Genomic DNA, 27,413 nt, shown 5'->3' on the forward strand with positions numbered 1-27,413 from the left:
TGAACAAGTTGGGTTTACTATGTTCATTAACTAAATAGGATTCCCGAATGATGCAGTTATTATGCTATGTAAAACGTAAGAAACTTCATTTATATATGAATACTATCATTCGCCTGTGGGTGGGGGATGCTACTGCTAAATTTTAAATGATAAAAATTTAGAAGCTATTTTATTCGAAGTTTATACACAAAGCTTTAGGGAAACATAGTAAGCTATCTAATGGTGTTTGTGCTGAATGTAGATGGTAGCAGTATGAATTTTATCAAACATAATGTATCGAGACAGTTGTGATAGTAGGAGGAATTGAGATAAGGATTGAGAGTACATGCCATTCTATTAAAATTTGTTTATCCCGTGGCAAATAATAGTGGATATCGAAGACATTTCTCAAATGTCTTCGATATTTGAGATAGCAGGGTTTGTACATTTTTACATGGTTTACCACTGTAATTTTTTTCTTCAGATTTTCTTAAATTTGATGTAACTTATATTTTACTTCTAAAATATAATTATTTTTTTTAAATATACCATATAGCTTTAAATATTCACATAATAATGTTACTAATAAATTATAACAATTACTTAACGTTACTTGTACTCAAGAATATACGCATTATACTCTACTCATTATATATTAAACTCTTAATGACTGTATTTTGAAATGTCAAAATAAAAACTTTATAAAAGGAGAATTATATATGATTTTGTAACCTTGCTTATTAGAGGACTCAAGTGTACCATGTACATTTAAAAATATATAAAAACATTGTATGTATTTTTTAATATAGAAAGTATATTTATAAAAACGTAGGCCTACAGACTTTTATTATGGGATTCACATAAAAATATATATACATTATTTAAATATTAAATTAACGAATATTCTATGGGATGAAGTCACAGGAGTACTTCTGCTGGCTCTCCTGAGCACATTACGAAAATCCACTACTTCAATACTAATTTATGAGACGAGGTAATAAATAACTCATCTCATCATCTTTCCCCTTACGTTTTAGGCTCAATGGCCTTTCACAGATAAGTTACGCAGCTGCATTGAAATATAAATAATGCTGTGATAGGGCGATTAATATTATCTGTATATTAATATTATTCAAAGGGTGTATTCTCTGGCCGATTTGTCTATTTTTGTGGGAAGAACCCAGCTGCCCCGTATGGGACTGGCTAACTCATCTGTGACTCATCATATGGGACTGGCTACCCATGTTCTTCACATCCTAGATGGAATTTGAGTCTACGAATAGCTCCAATTCCGAAGGGAATTGGCCTTACCGAATGAGCTAGCTACGATGGCTCTAACTAATATATTATAAAGTATATTATTATTTCTTTAAATCACGCTTTGACTTACGTGACGTTTAAAATTGACAGACCCCCTGAGTTGTGAAGTCCATCACTACTGTGACAATACAATAAGTCAGACCGAGTATGTCAAATAGATGTAGGAAACATTCAATGGCGTTGCAAAAGAGCGAACTCGCAGTGATAAGAGACCCATAAGAGAATGAAATTCTAAAGAAATTATAACCGGAAGTGTATAAGCTTCCTTGCAGAGAAGTGCTCTTACGTACTTTGATATCAAAGATCTTTTAAAGTTTACATTTTTTTTTCCTTATTTTTAAAATTTCCAAATTCTAAAAACAAATATAACACATCTTTTCCCCTTTCAGAACTCAAAGTTAAAATATTAGTAAACGAACTCATTAAAAAAAAAAAAAATGGTTTAGGATTGTATGTTTTCCAAGTAAAAATTATTTGGTATACTTACTGTACAACTGTAACGAATATTACTTCTACATAACGTTGAAATGAGTTGAGAAGAAGAAGAATGTACTGTGTTGTATTTCGCAAGTATAAAGAACGTTCCTCATTGAATTACGTAATAACAAAAAAAAAAAAAAATCATCCATCTTCCTCAACTGTATATCTATGTCAAGAGGGATAGTCAACATACTACTTGCGGGAGTAACGATTTTTAGGCCACTGGAAACATTGGCACATTCTTTTTTCTTCTCTAGTACGAACTGCAAATGATTTTCATAATTAAACTGGATCGGGCAGACAGTTTGACAAAAACAGAATATTTTATATGCCATAAACTAATTCCATCCCTTACATTAACTAATCAACAATGTTAGTAATAAACTAGGGACGAATAGATCCCAGGATTCTTCCACAATTTTGTGATTGTGGGTAGAATATTGGGTTCTGTTCACTCACTGGTGTGCTGCGCTCGCTTCATTCATTTTTTTTTTTTTGTTGTTGTTGTTGTTCTTTTTTACGTTATTGGCCAGATTTGTTTTCACGAAAATGGCGTAGTCTCCCTCGCTCTATAGGTAGTCGCTGTATCCCATTCCATTCAAGTCCCATCTCCTGTCTAAGGAGGTTGACTACCATGATGTGTCTCATGGTTAACTATGGGCGTTACGATGTGGTGAGGACCATATCTCTTTCACATATTGTCGTAAGTATTCATGGCCGTAAATCCGTCTGTGTTCACGGGGCCGGTTTGCCTGTTCTGGGGAACGAAAAACCCGAGTTTCCGGAGGAAAAAATCCGTTAGCGCAGTATGAGACCGACTAACTCACCTTTAGCTGAAAGAGACCAGATAAAAGTTCCTCGCGTCATGGACCGGAATCGAATCCATGTCTTTCCCATCAAAGATCTTCGTCTATACCGATGAGCTTTAGTCGCTCTGTAAGTAACGGTAATATATTTTGCATCATATATCGTTTTCTTCTTGTCGAGTGCATCCATAAAACAATTATGGAGATATTCTGACATTTCATCTCCGAATGCAAAGACCATCGTATCCGTCCAAAATGCAATGCATCTTTATTATAAGTGCGTTTCAACTGAAGATGAGTGTTTAGCCTCCTCTAAGATGTAGGCGGTTTATAACTTTTGAATGTCAATGCTAACATCATTACTTCCATGACTAAACGTTTTACCGTTGACACTTTAGAGGATGGGATCACCTTCACGAACTCATCCTAGTTAATGTATACATTCACGGCGCTCAAAGTTTAAAACATTATTAAGTCGATCCCACAGATTCGGCAAAGTCATTACAAACGGCTTAAGACCAAAGCGTTGCTTCTCGAGCATTGACTAAGAACCTAATGAGAGTTTTGGTTTTAAGTATTGAGAGATTAATAAAACACTTGTACGAACATTTATATATCACGAAAAAAAAAAGCAAATATATATATATGATACATTCTCCATGCCCTTTTTGCAACGCTTTGTATCTTAAATATTTTGTAGCTGCAGATTTGCCAAATCCTTAGCCATAACAACGATAGATTCAGAAATTAAGTATAAGAAGAATACCATTGACGTTCTTATAAGTGAATATTAGCCAATTCGCATGACATGTTACTCAACATAATTTTCTGGTATCTAAAAATTAGTAACAACATATAATTATAGTAATAGTGACTTCTTAGATTCCAAAAAAAAAAAAAAAAAAAAAAAACTAATTGAATATTAATTGATGTCTTTATAAAGTAAAATTATACCTTTGGTGTAGTTAATGGTAAATAAAATTAAGCCAATTATTAACACGTCTGTGTATCATTTTTTTTTTTTATAGGAGACGATATAAAACTGTCAGAAAAGGGATAATAAGGGCCCAAGCTAATTATAGGATGATAAGACAAAAGAGAGAATACGAAAAGGCAAGTATATTATCTGCAACTCTTTCATAATTATAGCCTTCAAGTAATTGCAGTGAGTCCGTTTTTGTGAAAACGAAATATTTTTTACACCTCCATAATACACACACACACACACGCGCGCGCGCACACAGGTACTGTATTCAACGATATCCTTTTTGCCCCCCCCCCAATTCCTCTAAGCAAAAGTAAGGCTTAATTACATTTCATAAAAATTCTTAATTATAACTTAGACTAAATACTGCATCAAGAAACTACATACAGTAATTTAAGTTTTTTGGAGAAAATACCACTTATTTTGACAAAATGATATTCCTGTATGTTTCGGCTTCCTTAGGAGCGTCAATATTTAAATTCAAATTTAACACAAGAAAATTTTCCTGACATAATGCATATTGTCGTTCTGGTTATCGATTGAAATTTATATAGGGCATGACTTTTATTGATAAGGTAACGAACATTATACGCAGAGCAACATTCCAGAAGAGAGAGAATGTAAGAAGAAGAAAAGACAATAGTTCTGTAGGATTGAATTCGTGTTGTGTCAGTGTGCATTGCACTATCTTTAATATAATAGGTTTAGAAGAATTTGAAGAAATGATAGATGAATATTCGGGTGATAACTGCCGAAGAATTATTATACCTATAGAATAGGTATAATATTTCTTAATAATAGGGCGAGGTCGTTTTAGTACCTTTTAAAAGACATATCACGGTATAAAACGTTCAAAACTCTAAGTATCTCGAACCCATTCCTAAGAAGCACGATAAATCTTTTCCATCAAATTATTCTCGATGCACCTCACCGGAGAAAATAGTCAATTCTACGCTATGTGAAAATCTTTCAGCTAACAAACGATTTCCAGATGATAAACAAGGGATTTTCATGCTTAATGCACATACCCTAAAACACATTCCATGTAAAGGTTTGGAAAATCTGAAGTGGTTGCTCTGGATATATGTAAGAAATATAACTGGGTTTGGTACAAGTATATTAAATAAGCTCCCTTCATTTTGGCTCTCTTCGTATTATCATACATTGCTTATGATGGTAGATAGATCTTTATCCCCAAATATTGCAGCGAATAATAGTATTCCACAAGGCTCTGCCGTTTTATTATTTTCATCATTTTTATCTATTTTGATGGTGATAAAATGTTTAAAACCGTCAACAATTAGAACCCATTCCTAAGTCGGTTTGTTTGCGTGTGTTCTAATGGTCGGTTTTCCTGCTTTGCCGGATGAAATCCTCTACTTCCCCCGTATGAGACCGACTAACTCACCTTCAGTTGAAAAGCCCTGATAAAGATTCTTCGCTTTCTAGACGGGATTCGAACTCAGGTCTTTCCATCTCAAAAGCATCGTCTAAACCGACTGAGCTACTGAGGCTGTCCTAAGACAGGCGACATCGTATTCATCAAATTATCCTCTAAGCTACAGGGTCGAATGAACTCATTTGACTTTGCAGTACACAAACCAACAGATTCATTTTTCAATGGGATGCTGATAACTTTGTTAATTTCACTGCTAGTAAAACTTAATCCTGTCTTATTTCTCATGAAAAAAAAAAAAAGAGAGACCTTTTCTTCCTGTCTTACCTTTGGCAACTTCCAAAATCTCTAGACAAGTGCTAGTTTTCGTCTTCGGATAACTCGAATTTCTAATCTTTCCTTCTCGGAATAAAATGTTCTAGAAATATTGCCTCCTCGACACTCAAGAAATTAGGTTTTTTCCATTTCACTCAAGAACATGGCAATTAGGTTAATGGTGATCTATTTCGCACCGTTTCAATCCACTCTCCTTCACGCAGGTGTCGAGTTTTTCTTTCTTGCATTTTCTGCAAATATTTCCATGGTCACCGTTAATCAAATCTGGTATCGGTAATTTCTCCACTCATCTCTAAAACTATCTTCTCCTATCCTTCTTCCAGTTTTACTGATCTAGGTGCACTACTTGAAGTGGTATGCCCCCCCCCTCCTAAGAAAAGAGTCCCTCGTCTTTTCTTGCGGAGGAGGAGGGGCATATATTTGTGTTTTTTATGTCTCAAATGGGGACAGTTATTGAAATTATTTCCTTAATATATCTCAGATGTTTAGAAATGACAGAAATTCTTTCCTCACATTTGAGGGATTATTGTTTTGATATTGGAGATGGTGCCACAATAGCAACGATTTGTAAGTGTTGCGGCAGGGTATGTTTGAGATTTCGTAATCCACTTTCTCCATATGTGTGATACATCATTACAACATCCTAAATATCGAAGGCTTTTATATGATGCATTACTCATAATGTTTTGGTCTTAAATAATACTTCAGTCAAAATAAATATTTGTAGAAGTATTTACAGAAACAAAACACGGAATTTTCCAAAAAGTTTATAGTGAACTTCCAGCATCTCATTTCTTTTGTATAATATTAATACTTATAAGCATTTCTCAGGTATTGAAAATAAACGTTTTTCATGTTCAGTACCGAATATACTAAGGGGCAAGGATTGTTATCCATCCCCCTCCCCTTAAGTAAATGCAATATTCACCTGTGTACTTCAATCACAGAACGTTTCATAGAAAATATAGTTAAAATTGTTTCATATTCTAGATCAAGGCCATACTAGCAAGAAAGAGAGAGGCCGACAGGCTAGCCTTAGACAGAGCGAAAGAAAAAGCAACAAGGGAAGAGCAGGAACGGGTATCTCGTGCTGTAGCTGGAGTTAACCACTTAGAGATACCAGCTGAGCTTGCATTTATCTTCAGTAAACTAGAAGGTATGTATTTTCTCAGAATACTTTAAGGGATATAATTTAAAAACGGGGGAAGAGGATACTCGAATATGAAAGTATTAGTCATAACTCTGGTAACAAAGCTTCTTTATTTTTATTTTTATTTTTCCAGAGTGGCAGTGTCTTCAAAGTGAGCGTAATATCGTGAAAGTGGTCGGAGAGGTAGCCAAATTACGTCATTTGGAGAGAAGGTTACCGTATGATATCGATCAACATGCCTTTACGAAGTTTACAAACGTCTATTTCAAAGCTCATATCTGGGGAATGAAGCGAGAACCCATCAAAACACCATTTCTTTCCAAAAACAGCGAATGTGATTACCAAGACTCCTTAGCGCTCTTTAAATTGGTCAGTATTTTTTTATGTTTCAAAAAATGTTATAGTAAAAGTTAAATAATCCCTAATAATCTATGTACATTATTTAATATGCATTATTTTTTATGGGTTGCGTTTTCAGATTCTTCGCTTTATGAACGACAATAATCTGAATGGAAAAAGAGAGAAATCTTTAGGGGATTATATTGTTCAGAAAGGTCTTATGAATGATGCAATGAGAGATGAAATTATCTGTCAACTTTGCAATCAAACATGGAAAAATGAAAATGAAGCCAACAACGAAAGAGGATGGTTACTGATGGCAAATTGTCTAAATTCTTTCCCTCCAAGCAAACATCTGTATAAATATTTGCTCAAGTAAGTGAATAAGGATAAATTTTGTGCAACATATTTGCTCAAGTACGTGAATAATAATGACGTTTGTGCAACTGCTAAACACTAATAAAAAAAAGTTAATAATTACGTTACTTCATTATAAACACTAATAAAAAAAAGTTAAAATAATTACGTAACTTCATTACATGAATTGGGTAATATGTCTACTTGATAATTTCTTGATATCTACTCTCATATGGTGTATTCAGTTCTTCCAATATTACATTATTATTTTATAATTATCAATATTTTAATAATAAAATTAAAATAGCGTATTATATTTACAATATAATTTTAAATATCTAAATCTAAACTTTAAAAAAAAACTTTAAAAACATAAACTTTATATTAAAATATAATAGTCGCAAGTTTATTAAACTGTGGATAAATATAGGTTACCGATCATTTAATTGCAAAACATAATAGCATCTAATTCTATTTTTAATTATTTATTCTTTAAAATAACTTCTCCTTACCTATTTTACTTAATACTTTATAATTTACAAGTTTACCAGATATCAAAAAATCTTGAATGTATTCAAATAACTTTAGATTCTGAAGGTTAAATGTTTGAAATAAACTTTTAATATTTATAAAAGTAAAATAACAATGAATAAATATTTTTATGAATAATTGATTTATTATTAATAATGTATTAATGGATTAACATTTATTTAATTTCGATATCATTACATATTTTCTTAAAATTATTATTTCTTTTTATTATTTTTATTTATTTATTTTATTTTATTTTTATATTTTTTTCAGGTACGTGTCAGATCACGGACATGATGGTTATAAAGCTCACTGCCAAAGGTTATTATTACAATGCGAAGGCTTAAATCCCGAGAATGCTCGCACCTATCCGCCAACTCTTTTAGAATGGAAAGCCAATATCAAAAAGACCAATATGGCATTGGAAGCCAAGTTTGCCGATGGTAAACATATTCAAAATATTATTAGATTTTAGCATTGAACACATTGCGCATGATCAACGTTGATACAAACCTTAAAAGAACCGAAAATATAGTAAAACTTATTAACATCATTTTTGTTTATAGAAAAAAAAAATTTCTGTTCCATTTAAACATGTGAACCTGCATTTATTTTCAAGGAGGAGTCATGTGTGGAGCAGTCGAATCGTGGACTACAGGAGAGGACTTTGCTTCAAGTTTGCTACGCAACAGGTAGATGTGTTACTATAGCAATAATCGGATGAAATTCTTGTCTTATCAGAAGGGAGATATAACGGTTTTTAATACATATGGATTTTTCACAATGCATATACCATTTTGAATACTCACAACTACAGTTTAATTACTTTTTTCAGGAGTATCGAGGAGAGCTTTGGATGGACCGTTGACCTCAATGATGACGGTGATATATATGAATTAAATGGATATGACTACGTTCTTGACCTGTTGTCGGAAACGGAAATTCCTCCTGCATTTCCGGTCTGTAAGTCCTATTTTCTAGTATCGGCTAACAAAAACAAAGCAGAAAAGGAGAATCCAAAACCAAACTGGGTTTCTTCGTAAGTATTCACTGTTTATTGTGATTATTTTGTAATTCTCTCACTTTAGTGAGTAGATACCCAGTAATTTTATTTATTTCTTACCCACACATGATCGTATAATCCACCATTCTTGCTTAGGGGTTTCCATAGTACAAAATTGCAAATTAATTACAAATTTCATTTCTTTGTTACAGTCATCATTTACATTTTGTTCCTCCCCAATTACATTAAAACTAGTCCATGAATTTTGTGAAGTTACAGTGGAATTATTTAATAAGTATCATTTGACATTGTATGATGCCACTATAAGGATCTATTGAAACTTAAAGAGAGATGACTTCAAAAATTCTAGTAAATATATTATCTTTCATCAAAATCCCCTCATCTGAAACAACATTATTATGTATGTACAAACGGACAAAACAGTTTTAAAGGTGTTACACATTTTGCAAAATGCATCTGAAAAAAAAAAAAAAAAACCGTTATTTATGATCATACATTAAATATTTTTACACGGAGGGGAGGGAGTATTTAAATTTTTTTAGGACATATTACACGGGCGAAAAGATGTCCTTGTTTGTCCTATTTCTTTTCCAACTTATATCTACAGTATATATATAAATCGCAGTACTTGTGATAAATGACATCATATCGATTATCTGCTTTTCCACCCATCAGACAGATAACATCCTATCTTTTCACGATGAATTATATTGATAGATTGTTTTTCTAACTGAATCTTTCCTTCTCAAGTTTTAGTCGGTTCACTGCTGCGTTGTAACTCAGAACGTTTTGTTTTGTTTTTAAATCCTTCTTTGAAGTATTATCAGTCTGCTGACAAATGATCATATATGTTCTTTTTTCCATTCTTTACGGCTCCCCCCCCCCCTCTCTCTCTCTCTTGTTAGATCTAATCTCGTTGAAATTCTCTCAACAGACCACACAATCCAGAACGTATTAACACTTTTGAAATCGAGATAGAAGAAGCACCACCTGCGCCAGTAAGACATAGACCACCTTCTCCAAGGCCAGTCTATCCTTTTGCTCACAGAATGGAGGAGCCAACACGCGCCGAAAAACAAGTCGCCCGAGAAATAGGTAGGTTATTTTTTTTTTAAAGATTATTGCATAGCAGTTTAACATATTCCACACTATATCTTAATGAAGTTGATATTTAATGGGGAATTTTTATTTAATTAATAATGTTTTTTTTTTCTTTCATTGTAGTTATGCGAGAAAGTAGACTCCGAGAAGAAATACGAACTAAAGAGATTGCTAATGAGCGAGTTCGTTCTAATTCTCACGAGAGACTAGTAGAAGGAGTGGACACAGCTTTGTCCAAGACTAGCGCTTTGAACGACCGATATTTTGAAAACAACAAACGGCCAGATACGAAAGAAGAAATTAGGAATGAGGAGGTAACCGATCCATCTCCTGTGGACATCAGGGAAAACATTGGACTGTCCAGAAGTAAACTTAACGAAAGATATCAACACGAACATCATGGACCAGCTGTATTGTCCGAAACAAGCAAATTAAACAAACGTTATCATACAGTCAATCCTACAAACAATCCAGTGAATGCCGCCAGAGAATTGGACGAGATTGCAAGCATATCTTCTGATCTTCCATCTAATCAAGTGCATCCAAAGAGTCCAGTCAATCCTAATGCTTGGCAGGAAGAACTTGGACTATCCTCATCTGCACTCAATGAACGCTATTTTCACAGGTCGGAGATCACCAAAGGTTCTATGCCACCAACTATTATAGAAGGTAGTGAAGCTAGTAGTCGCTTACACGAACTTACCAGCAGAGGAACACCTCAGAAAGATCATGAAAGACTAGGACATCTGAATGGACATTCTTCACTCTTGAATGGAGGTCAGTGTTTAGATCCAGATCCAGATGACTTGGATCGACCTCATAGTCCTCCTCTTTCTTCACAGACTTCTAACGGTGGAGTGGATTTTCCAGAATTCGACTTCACCGAAATTAATGGTGCAGATGAAGATAATGACATCGATCAAGAAACATCCAAGTACAGTAGAACAACAGAATCTACCAGGTACGTGAAATATTCTGCAAGTAAACCGCAAGCCAAACACGTGTATTCCCATTCCACAAAGGCCCATATCGATCGATCACGCGAAACTGAATACAGTGGACCAAGAAGTTCCGCAATGTCTGACACATCAGAAGCCCCATCGCTTGCTTCGCATGTTCGAAATGTACGCATCCCTTCGCACACATCTGATTTAGATCAATACTTGGACGATCTTTTCAATCCTGTCCTGGATGGAAATTTGGATGAACTAAGTGACGCTAGATCGTTAGCCGCTTCCATTAAAGGTGGAGGAAAGAAGAAATCGAAACCTGGTCGTCACTCCCCAAATCCTTTAACGGACCCCGTTTACTTTTCTGATCCAAATTTGATGAACATTCAACCAGGTAGCGGAGTACAACATAAGAGACAGAGTGTGTTATCTCAAGGAGCCAGTGATAAAAGTAATTACGTTGACTCTTACCAATCAATAAACGACAGTGTTAGTTGGTTAAGGGATGCTGAGAAGTTAGCTACGTCATTAAAAGGTGGCGGACAAGCAGCCGGTGGTGTAGAAACTCAGGTAACTGAATTCCTTTTATTAAAGAAATAATTAAAAAATCATAAGTAAAATATTAATAAATACATTAGACAAGCAATATTACTTTACCCTTCTTTTTATTATTATTATTCTAGCAACCCAACTCGACTTCCCAAAATGGACTAGGAGGTGTAAATTTAGCCTTAGGTGTTGGACCCGGATTCCCTTTGACTCCTCCCCTCGGAAATGTATCTCTTCCCAGTGGATCCACATCAGCTACGACTTCTACTGTAAATTCAAATCTACCATTGTTTAATTTATCAGGTAATATGAAAAGTTCCATTGCAGTCGCTAACAATTATTACTATAAGAAACTAAGAAACATGACGGATAACTTGAATCGTAGTCATTTCACAGAAAATAAAATAAATAAAAAAGAAGTTTAGAAAATTAACTTGGCAATAATTACTACTGGCTTGCAGTATAGTCTTCAACTTTTACTCAAATGAGCAGTACATGACTACACCATTTTGTTTTCTATATAATTTTTCGATAATTAAATTTTTTTTATATATTTGATTTTAAGTCATCATTGGAATTGGTGCAATACAATATTACACTAATTAATTAGTAAGGCATCGTAGTGCATATCTAAATAATTATAAATTAATATAAAAATTCAGAAATAGTTATATTCGACTTAAGTTTTATACAACTAAGGCAGTAGTTATGATTTTGTATAAAATGAATAGTATATGTAAAACCTGTGAATCATTATAATAACGATCGTATATATATATAATTTAATTAAATTATTTTTTTTTTAAATAATACAGTTAATTTTTATGCTATACACTTGTACATATGGAAAAAATCTCGTGTTGCCTGCTAATGAACTTTTATTTTAATGAACCTTTTATGATTTTGCTTCTAATCTTTTCTGTATTTGCATTGACTAATCTCATAGTTCCACTATTTTATTTTATCTAGCAACGTCTTCAAGTGGAGTTATGCCTTGAAACTATCCTAGAAGATCACTTCAACTAACCCTTTATGCTACAAGTGTGCATTTCCTCTTTCTAATCATCTGTAATTAACAACTGACTAATAAATTTATTTCTCTTCAGCTGCTGTAAATACTTGAAGTGTTGAATTAACAATAAACATAAAAAATAATTTTTTTTGCTGTTGGAGGACAATTAATTTGGAAAACGATGCGTGCGTACATACATTGTATGTATTGTCCACAATGTGCACATAGATTTTTGTTTTCTACTAATACTACAAGAAGGGCAGTAAATTAAATTATGTAGTTATAATAGTACTCGGTGACTTGTGTGAATTTGAGCTCATATTTCCCGCACTATAGAGCAAAATAATATAATTAATCTATATAGAATATACTTTCAACAATCGTAAGGATAATAAACTAGTGTAAAAAAACTTTTGTTCAATGACAAAAAGTTGGATTCAATAGGATATTTTTAAAAATAATTTAAGTAACCAATGTGAACTTTTTCACTATAGTTTTTTCTTCTGTCATTTGAATTTAAATTTGAATGTAAAATTTAATTTAAAAGCAACACGTTTTTTTTTTTTTTGAACCAACATTATAAAACAAATGACATCACCAGAATTATGATTACACCATTTTGTTTTCTATATAATTTTTCAATAACAGTTTCATGTTTTTTTTGTTTTTTTTTAATTTTTTATATTTATATCTATATATGTCTATATATAATTTTTCGTCTTATGTCATTATTATGTTGTTAGGGTAGCCATCTTACCGTATTTCAGTGAATTTTACTGAAAAAAAAAAAAAAAACATTAGATATTCTACAAAAGGCCGTTTTTCAGATATTAGTCTGTCGATGTGGCTATGTGTGTGTGGTTACGTTTATTATTTTACTATATTTTAAGGAACCGTAAAATCAAAGAGGATTGGAAAATGATTGGTTTGGTTAAAAAAAAAATAATAAATAAAAATTGTGATGATAGCAAATTATCTTTCATTAAATGATGTACTTACCAACGTTAAATTATTGTAAAAAAAAAAAAAACATCTCGCTAATCTGTTTATCGCGTACCAATACGAGAGCGGTCAGAAATTTCCATTTTAAACCTATTAAGTCGGCTATTGATATCTGACACAATTAGTCTTCAGTGATGATCATATTTTCTTAAAGCTACGTGATTTCTGGATTATCTTGAAAGCAAGAGTCCTTACTTTGCTGTGAATACCAAAAAACCCCTCTTTATAAAATCTATTGAAAGGTCAATGGTTCTTGATCTTATGAAAGATGTGCAAATATCTTTGAGCAGTTCCATTCATCTTGTACAATGGAAATTATCAAATCTTAGCTTATCCGTGGTACTGATGTACTATAATTCATGAAATTTTCGTTGATGGAATTACCATAAGATTTTTACTAACGTCATATACATACCCATTCTAGCAGCTCACTGTAATATTTTCTGGTAATCTGATTTCTATGACGTCATCGATGAAATTGATGTACACCTTGCTTATGTCATAAAATAAACACCACCTTGCCACAATTATTTGTACGCTGGTGTTCATGTTTGTTATTCAAGTTGTTGCCATTGATTTAGTAGGAGGGAAGAAAAATAATCTCTTGATTGTTAATCCATGCAAAATAGCAATGATGAAACATCCGTGCTCCCACATACTGCGCTGATTGCTATAAGTCTTGCGACCTGTTGTGAGTCAGATATATAAAATATATATCCCCCCTTAAAATATAAACATAACACACACTCGGCATTATATAATGCTCGTGGATCACGAATTTAGTAGTTACTTCCAGGTACTCCAATACTAAACAAATGCAACCATTCGTTTTGGGATTTTCTGAAAAGGTGTCGGTTGAGTGGAAACACGTTGACCTTTTCTAATATCCAGTTGCTACTGCCTATAAATATCACGATCTTCAGGGATGAGTTGGTTAATTTCTTATTCGATCCATCATTTGTGTGGTTTGTTAACTGCTTTCACTAATATTTTTTTATTCCATTGGTATTCTTCGCTTGCTTCAAATCCAGTGTTTAGTAGGATGAATTTTATAGATCATTGTTGACCAAGACTAATTTATACGAAGGAACAGAATGCTTATCTTCCACAAAATAGACAAATATAGGTTACTAATAGACAGCTTTGACAAGTGTGTAAAACAACGAGACATTGCAAACAGCCACAGAAAAGTATCCCCTTATGACTATCGTTCAACTACTCTATTTATTCCTAAAAGAGAAAACAAGAAAACCTGATTATTATACATATCCTTTTGCATGTTACATCTTCAGGTTTACCTGTAATTTGAGAATTACAGGTAACCCTCGTATAACGCGGATGTTAGGTTCCGCAGAAATGCCGCGTTATGCGAGACTCAGATCACACAGAAAAAGTAGGGTTATGTTCCGAAATCGTTTTTTTTTTTTTTTTAAATTATATAAACAACAATGACATATCCAACAAAAAATATAGTTTTATTTAATTCAGGTAATTCATGTAAGTTAAGAAAACATATAAACTATGAAACTAATACATGGTATAAAAGTATAAAAATTACAAATTATACTTAAACTTCATTGCACATAATGCATAAATGTTTCAGGCAAAATAAAATAGTGCATATTTTAATCTTTTATAGCACGAGGAGTTGAGGATTGGCTAATAAACATTGGTTTTGTCATGTAATCACTTGATGCATTACTACAAAACAGTAGAGTAATTCTATCTTTGGAAACTTTGAATCCGGGGGCTGATCTTTCATTTTTCGAAATATGGGTGCGTTTTTGCACTTTTTTCCAATATAATCCAGATTCATTCCGTATTGAACACCTGGTCTGCACTATAAATGTTTATAAATTTTGAGAGTTTTTGTTTAATAAGATTTCCATCCACAGGAATTTTCTTTTGAGGTGCAATCTTCTATCGAAAACATTACAGATTTTTCCATTAGAATATTGCGTACACGAGCAACGCACTTTGCACTTATCGTTGACTCAGCAATAAACACTTTCTCGGATTTTATGTTCATTTTGTTTGATTGTTCGAATTGTTGATTCATTTAAATTCAAAGTCCCTGCAAAAAGTCCTGGTTTTTCTCCATTTTTCAATCGATCCAAGATTTTGTATATTTTTCTTCGAGAGAAATTAATTTTGTTTTCAATGTTAGTTTTCCCCTTTCGTTGCAGTTTGTGGCCATTATTATAAAAATATTTTTTTTACACAAAAAAGCAAGCATTACGTATTGTATGTAACTCACCAGAAAATAAAGTGCTCAGCTTGAGATGAACACACTTATGAATTTTAATGCACTTTCCTGGCAGAAACGAGTACAATTTTCGACAATAAATGTTTTATACGGTAAACAATTAAGGTACATGCGTGCTGAAGGGTATTTCCCCTAATATAAATTCGCTACTTATAATTACATGCGGGATACAGGCAGACACAAATTTAACGAAGATAAAATTTGATTTTTAAGTCGCGCGATGAAAAACATATGAAAAGATAAAGGGTTACTACAATTTATGGACCTTATTTTTATCGAAACCGCGTTATACGAGGGTTACTTATATTAGCATACAGTTTGTTGTTTACTCTTATAATGTATTTTATTACTATCGAAAATAATAGTTTAACATTGATTTTATTTATAATCTATGACTTTTAATTCTAATTAGTTTTAATTTTTTCTATAGTTATCACACACACACACACACACACACCTTTTAAATATTCTGTAGATCTATAGAATCCTAGGAATCCGCTTAAAAGTATATTTATGTATCATACATGGGTGGTGGTGGGGGGGTATTTCTAACAGAAGTTCCAATTTTTCATACCTCAAAACAGGTATAATGTTTACTACATATTATTCGGTAAATATATGCGAATTTGATTTCTTTATAAATTGTATTCCGTTGTTTAAATGAAATAAATTATGTAGAATAAAACAAACAAACAAAACAATGGTTTATAGAAAGAGCTAAATATGGCAATGAATTACAATTAAGCAATGGTTATAATAGTTTATATTATAATCATTGCTTAATTATAACTAACTTATCTGAAATGTTTTTCTAAATGATTGTTAACAGATCATTTAGAAATATTCTAATAGCATTCCAAATTGAAGAAATATTCGTTTCTATTAAAGAGAGAATATATGATAGAAAATACTACTGTTCTTCGATTTAAACTATATGAAAAAGACAGTTCAGTAGAATACTTTAAAAAAAAAAACAAGAGTTTAAGAGTGAAATAATTTAAAATATTAACTCAGAGGAAGTAAATAAATATTTTGACATGAGATACATCTTTTCTTGAATATATCATCAGATACATCACAGGAAATAGTACCGATCTACTGTAACAGCCATTCTGAAATAAGTAAGAAATTCTATCTAAATGTAAAATAGTACATTTCGAACAAATTAACATTGTCCTTATATTAGAAAGAACCGTACACAATTTGGACTACAGAAATTGTGATGGCATGCACAATTTACATGATTTACACCAAAAATCTGTAATTATTTTCTTAAAAAAATAATATAACTTATATTTTGTTTTTAAATTATAATTTAGCATTTTGAATAGTTTAAAATTCTGAGAATATATCACACACCTCTAAATATTCTATTACCTTGATGGACCTGTGTTTCACTCAGGATTTCTCCATGAGTGCGGGTCACAAAGATACCTTCAACGATCTCGATCTTGAGCCTCTTTCTTCCATGTTGATTTGACTAATGGGTCTGCCTGGTTTTCTCTTTATTTTTGGTTGTCAATTAAGTATTCTATATGTCCATCTGTTATCCCTGAGTGTGGCCTGCCCATTTCATCCTGCTTTCGTATACGGCAGTTTTTTTTTTTAATGTTGACCCCCATATACAGGAGGTTGGTTCGTCAACCTATAGTACATTAGTACCGTTTATGGGTGGTGGGTTGGGAAAGGAGGAATTTGTTTACATTTGATTTGAATGATTTTAAATTATATTCCTTGGGAAACACAGCAGGTGGGAGACTGTTCCACAGTGCTGCAGTTGCAGGGATGAAGGAAGAGGAAAAGAAACTTGTTCCGATTGTTTCTAGGAGGAATTATTGATGATATTTCCGATGAGCATTTCCCATGGAAATATTTGTAGAATAAACATACTGCAGAGACCATACGTCTGTGTGAGAGAGGGGGGGGGGGGGGTTGGTAAGGGATGGATCATTGATAAGTAATTGTTCTCCTCTGTATTGAGTCGAGCTTTTTGGGACCCCATCCCATATGTGAGAGCAGTATTCAATAGTTGGGCGGATTTGTGACTTGTATAATGTTAATAACTGTGTTACCATCTTAGTTACAATTCTATTGCACGCTGAGTTATCCTGAGAGTCTCTTCTTGTCTTGTTGTGTTCTGTGTTTCTGATCCGTAGATGAGTGATGGAAGAATGTCGCTATTAAATAGTTTTGCCTTTGCAGAGATGTCAAGATTTAGATCAGTAAGTGTGTCTTTTAGTCTGTTGAATGATAGCCATGTGGTTTTCTTTCTTTTTGCTAGTTCTTCAGATAAATCGTTATTCATTTTTATTGTTTTTCCTAATTGTAAGAATCAACTTGTTCTATAGAGATATTATTAATACATAGGTGACTGTCACTTGTGTAGATGTTTTTAAACCATTTTGTTTTTTCTAGATTCATTTCTAAGACTATCTTACTGTTGTTTGTGTATATTTTTTCACCCATCTCTTCTAGGTCTTTTGGGTTGTGGGATATCAGTACTAGATCATAGGTAAACATAAGGATTCGTAGTTTTTTACCATCTATGCTTATTCCTCCGTTTAGGTCAATTTTTTTTTTTTCAGAATATATTCTAAAGTGTTGGTAAATAGATTTGGGGAGATCACATCACCTTGGCGTACTCTTTATATCTATATTTATAGGTTGATCAAATAGGGTTATTTGTGTGGTCTGATTTTCGTTAATTTCTTTTATCATGTGGATGTAAGTAGGGTCCACATTTATTTCCAGCAAGGCACTGATGACTGCATTGCGTTCTATAGTATCAAATGCTTTTTTAAAATCAATAAAGAGGAAACATAGAGGGATTCGGTATTCTCTACAGTTTTCTGTTAATTGCGAAATGAAAATATTCTGTATCATATTTATTGAATTATATCAATGAAAGGCGTATCGGTAATGATTAGGCTTAGATTGTTTTTGTATAGGAAAAAGATAAAATACCGAATTAGTAATGCAGATAAGTATCGCGTACACAAAAATGCGAGTATAATATGCTACATTTTTTTTTAACGTCTGGGAAAGATAAATATCCGAGATTTTTTTTTTTCCTCAGCTAGATGAAATCAAGAACCTTTCGAAAGAACTATTTTTGAAATTCCGAAGTTGGCGCACTCAGCTTGAAAGAACAAACAAGAAAGAAGGTAGAACAGCGAAGCAACTCTAATTCTTCTTGATCCTTTAACAAATAGAAAAACGGAAGGTGGAGTAAAAGAAATCCTTAAAAAAAATCCTACAGATTAATATTACATTATTTATTGCTTTGTTTACGTGAGAGAGAGAACGATCTAAGCCACTTCGCTAAAGAAATGCAAGGAAAGATTAGGGAATGGAAAATCTGAACTTAAAATAGATTTTATCTTTGGAAAAGTTGGAATTACAAAATGCAAGAAATATGAATTTTCAGTGAAAATGCCTAACTTAATTATAAAACGAATGTCATACATTTGAATAACATAAAGGAAAAATCACCATTTATCCGAATAAAGTTCTTATAATTATTACCTCCAGAAAATTGTTATTTACTTTTACTCCTTGTGTAGTATAATTTTATCTATCATCGCATTCTTTATCCGGCAAACAGAACCTGCATTTAGTTTACACACAGATATTAGCATAAAGTTGACACGTCTATTCATACTTACTGCAGCAGATCCCAGAATGGCTTCACTCTTTGAATAGCGATGACAAAATAGTGGTTATAAGAAATAGGGTTTCACGAGGCAGTGAAAGACCGAACTGTTGAAAGGAAAGAAAATATATATGGAGCGCTCTATCTTTCGTAGTGTAAATACTGTTGACTCTCATAAATATCCCTTCTAGCATTTGAAATGCTAATGTAAAGTCGATTATCTAAATATCCAGTCGATATTTGGCACATCGTAGAATACAGCATAGAAGAAATAATGCATTGAAGTACGAAAAAAGTAGCGAGCAAAGGAGTCCCTGCATTTTAGAAACTCCCCCCCCAGCACATTTCTGATGAGAATCAATTTACTGAAATATAGTCAATTGTTGCGATTCCAGTTTCAGAATAAAATTTTTCAACATTCCACAAATAAAGAAGTTTCCTTACTTTTCATATGCATATTTAATATTTCCTTCTTTTCTAAACATAAATATTATTAGTTTTGGCCAATCTTTTATCACTTCTTTCTTACCTTTTATTTTACAAAGAAATCAAAAAAAAAAAAAACGTAAATTTACGCTTTACGTTTTTTTTTACGCTTTACGTTTTTTAATAATTTCAAAAACATTTAATTATGTAGAACTGTTATAATAATAATACTTTTCTTTGTCTGCTTTTGCATGGATTATTCTTCTCAGTTAGAAGTTTTGGTATTATTAATACATCTTTTCCTTTTTTTATATAACTTTATATAAAATTATATAGCATTTAATAGAGGTTGGCATACGTAAACCTGTCAAAATAAAAATAACAATCTTTAATATGCTGTATTTCCTACATTGCCTGTGTAATAAACAACGTCATTTTGAACTGTACTACACTAATTTAGCAATTACAATGAATCTGTGGGCAGTACAGTTTTTTTATCGCTCATGCTTGAATAGTGTAACAACAAACGTCATGTCGTAATTAATTTTACTCATAAATAATCAGTATATTAGTCAATGCAACTTGGTTACTAAACCTTGGAAATTATACAAATATTGCGTCAAGAGAGTTAACTAATCTGAACTATTGCTGCATGAACCTGGAAAACATCTATCTTTTATCTGTAAAGAAGAAATTCTAACAATAAATTGAACTATTTAGAATATTCATAATTATATAATCATGCATGAATTTATGTTATTTCAGCTTAATTAAATATTATTTTATTAGATTTTAGTTAAGTAGCTTATTTAAATATTTATTACATTTTAGTTAAGTAGCTTAATTAAATATTTATTAGATTTTAGTTAAGTTACTTTATTTATATTTAAGTTACTTTAGTTCGTTAATAATAAATAATAAAATTATGTTCTGGACTCCCTGGAGGTGTCAAATAATAATAATAATAATTTGCAATCCACTGATACTCCATTTTTTCATCGGAAACCAGAAATATATTTTACGCAATGTCTATCAGCACCAGATGGCGACACCGCTTTAAATTACTGAAAGTCGAAATCGAAGTATTTACTGTATATTATTATTATTTGTAATATTAATTCCTGTATTATATTAAACTTACTTTAAATCAACTAAAAAGAAATGAAGCAGAGCAGTATTCGTTTTTTTTTCGAAATTATTTTTATTAAATATTCATGTTGTATTTTGGACTAAATACGCTTCTTAATTGTACTTTCAGGTATGACTGTGCCAATGGTTGATGCTTCCCAGCTAATCCAACAACAGCTTTTGCAACAACAGATGATTCAGGTAACTCCTTGTTTTCAGTTATGGCTTTTAAAATATCCATTATAAATAAATAAAAAATATATTGAACATTTTAAAAATGTAAAATATTCGAAAATGGTGAAAAATATAAAATATAGAAATAGTTTGTTTTAAAACTAAATCGCAACGTTGTATTAATGCTTAATACTCATTACTGAGTTCAGTAATGGTATATACTAAAAAAACTTCATTTGCTAAGGTTTATGTTCATTAATTTCCTGTCATTTCTTAAGTTAATTATTTAAAATAAAATAATGTTTAAACATTCTTCTAAAATTATCAGCTATTTTTAAAATATGTTTATTTTTCACTTTATTTTGTACTACACTACTTATATCTACATATATGTATATGTGTATATTAAATATCCCTTAAACTGTCGTTTTAGTATATATATATATATATATATACACACACGCACACACTATATATATATATATATATATATATATATATACACACACACTAAAACGACTGTTTAAGGGATATTTAAATCAAATAAATAAATAAATAAATAAATAAATATATATATATATATATATATATATATATTAGTATATATATATATATTAGTATATATAAAACGACTGTTTAAGGGATATTTAAATCAAATAAATATATATATATATATATATATATATATATATATATATATATATATATATATATATAATAAGAAGGAAGTGGGATGCAGGATACAAGCGGGTTGGAGGAACTGGAGGGAGATGGCTGGAGTGTTATGCGATAAGAGGGTGCCGATCAATCTTAAAGGCAAAATTTATAGGACAGTAGTGAGGCCAGCTATGACATATGCTATAGAAACTGTGGCCCTGAGGAAAAATATCATCAGCAGGATGGAAGTAGCAGAGATGAGAATGCTTAGGTGGATGTGCGGTGTGACCAGAAAGGATCATCTGAGAAATGACTATGTCAGGGGAACAGTGAAAGTTACGAACTTAGGAACGAAAATACAGGAGGCAAGGTTGAGATGGTTTGGTCATGTGATGAGGAGGGAGGACGAATATGTGGGAAGAAGGGTCATGCAGATGGATGTGCAAGGAAGGCGGAAGCGTGGGCGGCCAAAGAAGAGATGGAGGGAGCTGGTAGAAGAGGACTTGAAGATGAAGAACTGGGATGTGGTGACAGCCCAAGACAGGAAGGTGTGGAGGAGACTCATAACAAACAGTGACCCCACTTAAGTGGGAGAAGCTGTAGAAGAAGAAGAAGATATATATATATATATATATATATATATATATATATATACACACATACACTAAAACAAAATAAAGTGAAAAATAAAAATTTTAAAAATAGCTGATATTTTTAGAAGAATGTTTAAACATTATTTTATTTTAAATAATTAACTTAAGAAATGACAGGAAATTAATGAACATAAACCATATAAATTTCAGTTTAAGATCAAAACAGTTTGAATTGCAAATATAATATATAAAGTACATCATACTAGACGAATTGAATAGAAATACTAATGAAAGAAAATATGATGTATTTTCCTATTAATTTATTTAGTTAGTTAATTGAAAGCTTTAATTTGACAATGAAATTTATTAAAATAAATTATAATAAGTATGGATATTCTACTTTAAAATGAGCTGGTGTTCAAAATAGCTTCTTTTAAAGAATTGGACTTTCCTGTTGAGACTTTTAGGCCTGTCGAAATCCTTAAAAGTAATAATAAATAATACATACATACTTCACATTAATTCTAAACAGGTGCAAGTAAATATCACATTTAATTATTATTCTCCTTAATAACTATTAAATATAATTGTAGATTTTTAGAAATGTCACACAGTTTTAAATCGAAATATTTTAGCTACAACTAACCAAATCCACAAAAAGCACGTCTTATAAATAAACCATTGTGTGGAGAGCGTGACGAAAGCGATGAGAACTATAAAGCATTTCAACGAAACTTCAAACTTGAATATTTCATGTAGAAGTTGGCTCTTCTTTTGCAATTTATGATCGTACTGTATTTTATAGCTCCAGCAGAGGGCGTTCCTGGCATCGGCTGTACAGCAGAATCTTCAAATTCAACAACATCTCATGCAACAAAATCAGGCTTTACAGCACCTCCTACAGACATCAGGGGTAAGTTAGAGAGAGAGAAGAGACGCCGTTTTTATAATAAACATTGTCATGGCAGTTTGTATGTATTGAATGCTGAAATGTTTATCAACTTTCATTGGTAGATTCTCGAAAAATATGGTATTCATTTGTTTAGTATATCTTTTGTGAAGATTACTTTATTTCATATAGTCATGTATAGAAAAAAAAACTAAATATCTCCTCTCTTCCACTTTAATTTTAGTCGTTATCCCTTTTTAATGACATATAGTATGAGTTTAACTTGTTTACAGTAATAAATTGATCCGTGTTTTATTTTCAGACAACACCGTCAGGTCCATCTTCACCACCACCATTAGGATCCAGCCTTTTAACCCAAGCACCACTTCTGTCAACGGAAGGAGCTTCGCTACCTCCTACCCTTGCTCCTTTACCACCTTTAGTCCCTCCAGCAGGTGGTTTTTCATCTCTTCTTCCACAGCCGTCTTTGGGTTCAGACATGACATTTCAACAAGCTTCCATTTTTCAATTACCTCAATACGATAAACGACCTGAAGGGTTTCTTGGCAAAGGAATTCCCAATCCACCGAGATCTCCACCACCTCCTCCACTACCTATGAAAACTCTGGGAGTCAAAGGTCCAACGGATGCCGCTTCACCACGTGATGTATTCAGTGACGTACTCAGTGAACTTCGAAGTCGGGCTGGAAGTACAAAGGATGAAATTCCTCCAGCCCCGAGACCTCAACCTCCTAGAATGATGGGTATACCACCACCTCCTCCTCCGCCTCCTCCACCACCACCTCCTCTTTCCCCTACAGATAGTCAGGGAAAATACCATGATGTTTATGGAAGAGCCAAGACAGTTCGAATAGGAAAGTGGCGATGGCCTCCTCCTCGTGATTCCAATGCACCCAACAGTTACATGGAGTTTAAAATGAAGAGGCAGCAAGAAAAATACGATAGAGATGACGACAAGCCAGACAGCGAAGAATTCGTGGAATTCCCAGAAATTCCTGGAATGGAACAAGAAGACCCAGATATAATGTTTACTCCTAAACCAAGCAGTGTTCAACACACTCAGAGGTCTGAAATCTATTCTGAAAAGAACAATACCAGTAAGCATTCGAAGTCTCAAGAAAGTAAAGAACAGGAAGAAGAGGAAATTATTAGAGCTTTCGAAGGCAATGACAAACCAACTCCGGGAAGCATCGGAAAACTTCGGATTAGTTCGGAAATGCGAAGTAAACTTGAACAGCTCACTATGGACCACAGCATCCGCTCGTCTTCTCACAAAGACACTAGATCCAGGGTGTTCTCATTTCCTTCTAAAAAGGAATCTAAAGACTATCCACCTGAACCATCTCCTGTGAAAAAAATTGAGGAAAGTAGAAAGACTCTCCTGGAACAGAAACTCAGTGGAAGAGGAAGTGACTTCATAGATGCCGCTCCGAGGACAAGAATGGAACGTAATGTTGAACCAAGGATGGATCGAAGTAATGAAGGGTATATTAGCCAGGAACTGTTTCAAGGAGAACTTCTAATGGATCTTCAATCTTTGGATAAAGAGCCGTCATTTGTTGTGGAAAATCTTGTAAAAACTCAAATAGAAAGAATGGAGAGAGCCAGCAGGGAGATTCGGGAAGTTCGCGAGGAACTTGGGCATCCCGTGGCTTATCCTTCTCGAACCAGCACCCAGCAAGCAGAATATGGACCTTCTAGCCAGTCTTCCTCTCGCTATTTCAGCCATCCTCCCAATCTGGACAAATCTCTGTATGACCAATCTAGCCAAGCTTCCAGAAGTATAATTTATGAGGAAAGTTTAGCATCTTCTAGAGGGTATAGTCACCATGGTTATGACAATGACGTTAGAGCCATGTATAGTGCCAAAAGCCATATATTGCCTCCACCTCCTGTGGAGCCCGGTTCCACATCGCTACATCCTCATGGACCACCATCTGTTACTGCTTCTAGTAGTTACTATGCTCCCAGTTCTGTCGTTATACCAAAACACAGAGATCCCCCTCGACCGATCTCTCCTTCGCATTTAATTCAGGATAAAATGGCTTCCGAGAGAATTGAATGTAAGTCAGTATTTTTAGTATTAGAATAATAAATGTAATATTTTGGGTAATGGAAAAATTAGATTTTTTCGATGAAAATTAATTGTATGAGAATAGTAGTGAAAATTTAAATGTTATAATAATGATTGGTGTATCTGATTAGATACACTAACCACTCGACTATAGACTAAACAACCTTTCGTTAGTTGGAATTCATATTTAAATCATGTTGAGTAGTTTTCGTTGCATATCTAGACTCAGCATAACATTTAAATGGAATTGTGGTTCATGGAATGAATATTAAGAGCGAATTTCATGAATGCCAAACGCTTATCAGCAGATGTCACTTGAAAAGCTGATTAAATGTGATTTCTATTCAGTTTTCTCTCTGAAAGTAGCTCTAACATCGCGAAGGTTTCTATGACAGTTGTGTTCATTTTGAAACAACATGGCGCACTCCAATGAAAAGGCATGCGCGCATGCGCTCTTGATTGGAGTGCGCCATTTTGTGATGAGGCGAAAATTGCAAATAGCACAGCTTATGAATAATCCACCAAACTGTAATTCTATTCAACAATCACTTAGCTATAGTAGTGTCATCTGGTGGTCAGTCTGGAAATTCTGATCACCACTCGTTTGTATCAGTTTCACCCCCCCCTTTTTTTTTTCTTTCCATATAAGATTGAGATGACAAAAGGAAATTGATTATTAATTTACTATTAATGAATCACTGTAATTAGTTATATAATATGTAAAGAAGTCAAATTAAATACTTTTGAGACTGCGCGAAGTATAAAAGATATTTTTGCTAATGGCATATTAAAAAAAATTAAAAAAAGAAAAGGGAAATCTATGACGGAAAAAGTTGGATGGTTGAGAGAGATGGAGAGAAGAAGAGTTAGTTACTAAAGACAGGTAACTGAAGAAGATGAATCTTTGCCTTACTACCGAACACGAAGAGGCCGAGTAGGTATATTATAATTAATGTCATGCACATGTGACTGCGTGCAGTAGCCGATTAGAACATTATGTGAAAAATGCATAAATATTTTTATTGTTGCATACTAATTCGCTTCCGTAGCCCAGTCGATTGAAAAAACTAATGCCTAAAGTTGGAAAGACCAATGTCCGAGTCCCTCAAGAATTCGAAGAACCTTACTCAGGACTTTGTTTAGTTGAAGGTGAGTTAGCTGGTGTCATACTGAGATGAAAGCTTTTTTCCCTCCTAGAATCTCGAGTTTATCATCCTGTAAAACGGCATATCAACAGGAGAACGCACGTAATTTACATACAAAGTTTATTTACATTCACTGGACTAACCACCCTATCCTAGAATTATGATTATGAAATCAAGAATTCTTAGCAAGTGGGCGTTTAAAGGCCTGTTAGAAGCATTGATTATGATGATAATGACATTATTTAATAGTAGTTATTTGTCAATTATATATATATATCCATGCGATTCTACAATAATTTGCCGGTCTACTTGATCGAGTGGTTAACGCATCACTTACTCTCTAACCAATTGGCTCGAATTGGTTAGAGAGTAGTTCGAATTGGAGCGATTCGAACCAATTGGCCGGTTCGAATCCCGCCGTTGACACGAATGTTTGTTAATATCTTTAAATTCGGGGGGGGGGGGACATGAATTTCATCGCCTGAATTTGAGGCAGCTTTAAAAAGTTTAGTTTCTCGCACAAGGTTTCCTAAATATCCACCCGTTTGTTTATTTACCGTATTAAAATGTACAATAGATTTACAACTTTTCTTGATTGAAATATAAAAATAAATACGTGGAAAGAAACGTGTTTTTTTTTTAAATTAATATTTTCTGCTGCATAACTTTGCATCCAAAATTACGTCCAAGTTTTAGAATACAATTTTCTGGGGAAGGGGGAGCTAGCGAAAGCTGGTCTTGAACCATTAGCGAAATAATGGTTTCATACCAAGCCATTGAATTTATGTTACACCTAAAGACACTCACAAACATTCATAACCCAAGTGTGTGAGTTACGGGGGAATTCCAGCCTGCGCCCTATTAATTAGAGTGGAGGCTCTATCCAGTCTGCTATGTATGGCAGGATTCTAGGATAGAATGCACATACACCACCGTGAAAGGCGAATTGCCCTAAGTGGTCTGCAGCAGGGTTTACTTGGATGCCAGATATCATTAAGGGTTTGTTTCAGATCAATGCTGCTCAAGCTGGTGTGCCCTATTGATGGAATAACTAGAAGAGAGATTTTTGTT

General features: G+C 33.1%; 1 protein-coding gene across 2 annotated transcripts in view; it reads left to right on the forward strand.

The window, feature by feature from the left end:
* Myo10A (unconventional myosin 10A) overlaps positions 1-27,413 on the forward strand; it is a 202,060-nt gene that overhangs the window by 132,506 nt on the left and 42,141 nt on the right. Inside the window, exons 21-33 of one of the 2 annotated variants that reach the window (XM_090408362.1) lie at positions 3,614-3,698; positions 6,293-6,458; positions 6,586-6,821; positions 6,931-7,166; positions 7,953-8,122; positions 8,299-8,371; positions 8,515-8,718; positions 9,638-9,798; positions 9,928-11,324; positions 11,438-11,606; positions 20,920-20,990; positions 23,019-23,126; positions 23,425-25,186. In XM_090408362.1, coding sequence (XP_090264488.1) covers positions 3,614-3,698; positions 6,293-6,458; positions 6,586-6,821; positions 6,931-7,166; positions 7,953-8,122; positions 8,299-8,371; positions 8,515-8,718; positions 9,638-9,798; positions 9,928-11,324; positions 11,438-11,606; positions 20,920-20,990; positions 23,019-23,126; positions 23,425-25,186 — 4,838 coding nt within the window. The remainder of the gene's footprint in view (positions 1-3,613; positions 3,699-6,292; positions 6,459-6,585; positions 6,822-6,930; positions 7,167-7,952; positions 8,123-8,298; positions 8,372-8,514; positions 8,719-9,637; positions 9,799-9,927; positions 11,325-11,437; positions 11,607-20,919; positions 20,991-23,018; positions 23,127-23,424; positions 25,187-27,413) is intronic. The other variant, XM_090408363.1, reaches the window with a different exon arrangement.

The sequence above is a fragment of the Typopeltis vanoorti genome, chromosome 18, assembly GCF_054136105.1.
Source record: "Typopeltis vanoorti isolate ZY-2024b chromosome 18, IOZ_Tvanoo_1.0, whole genome shotgun sequence".
NCBI classification, from domain to species: domain Eukaryota; kingdom Metazoa; phylum Arthropoda; class Arachnida; order Uropygi; family Thelyphonidae; genus Typopeltis; species Typopeltis vanoorti.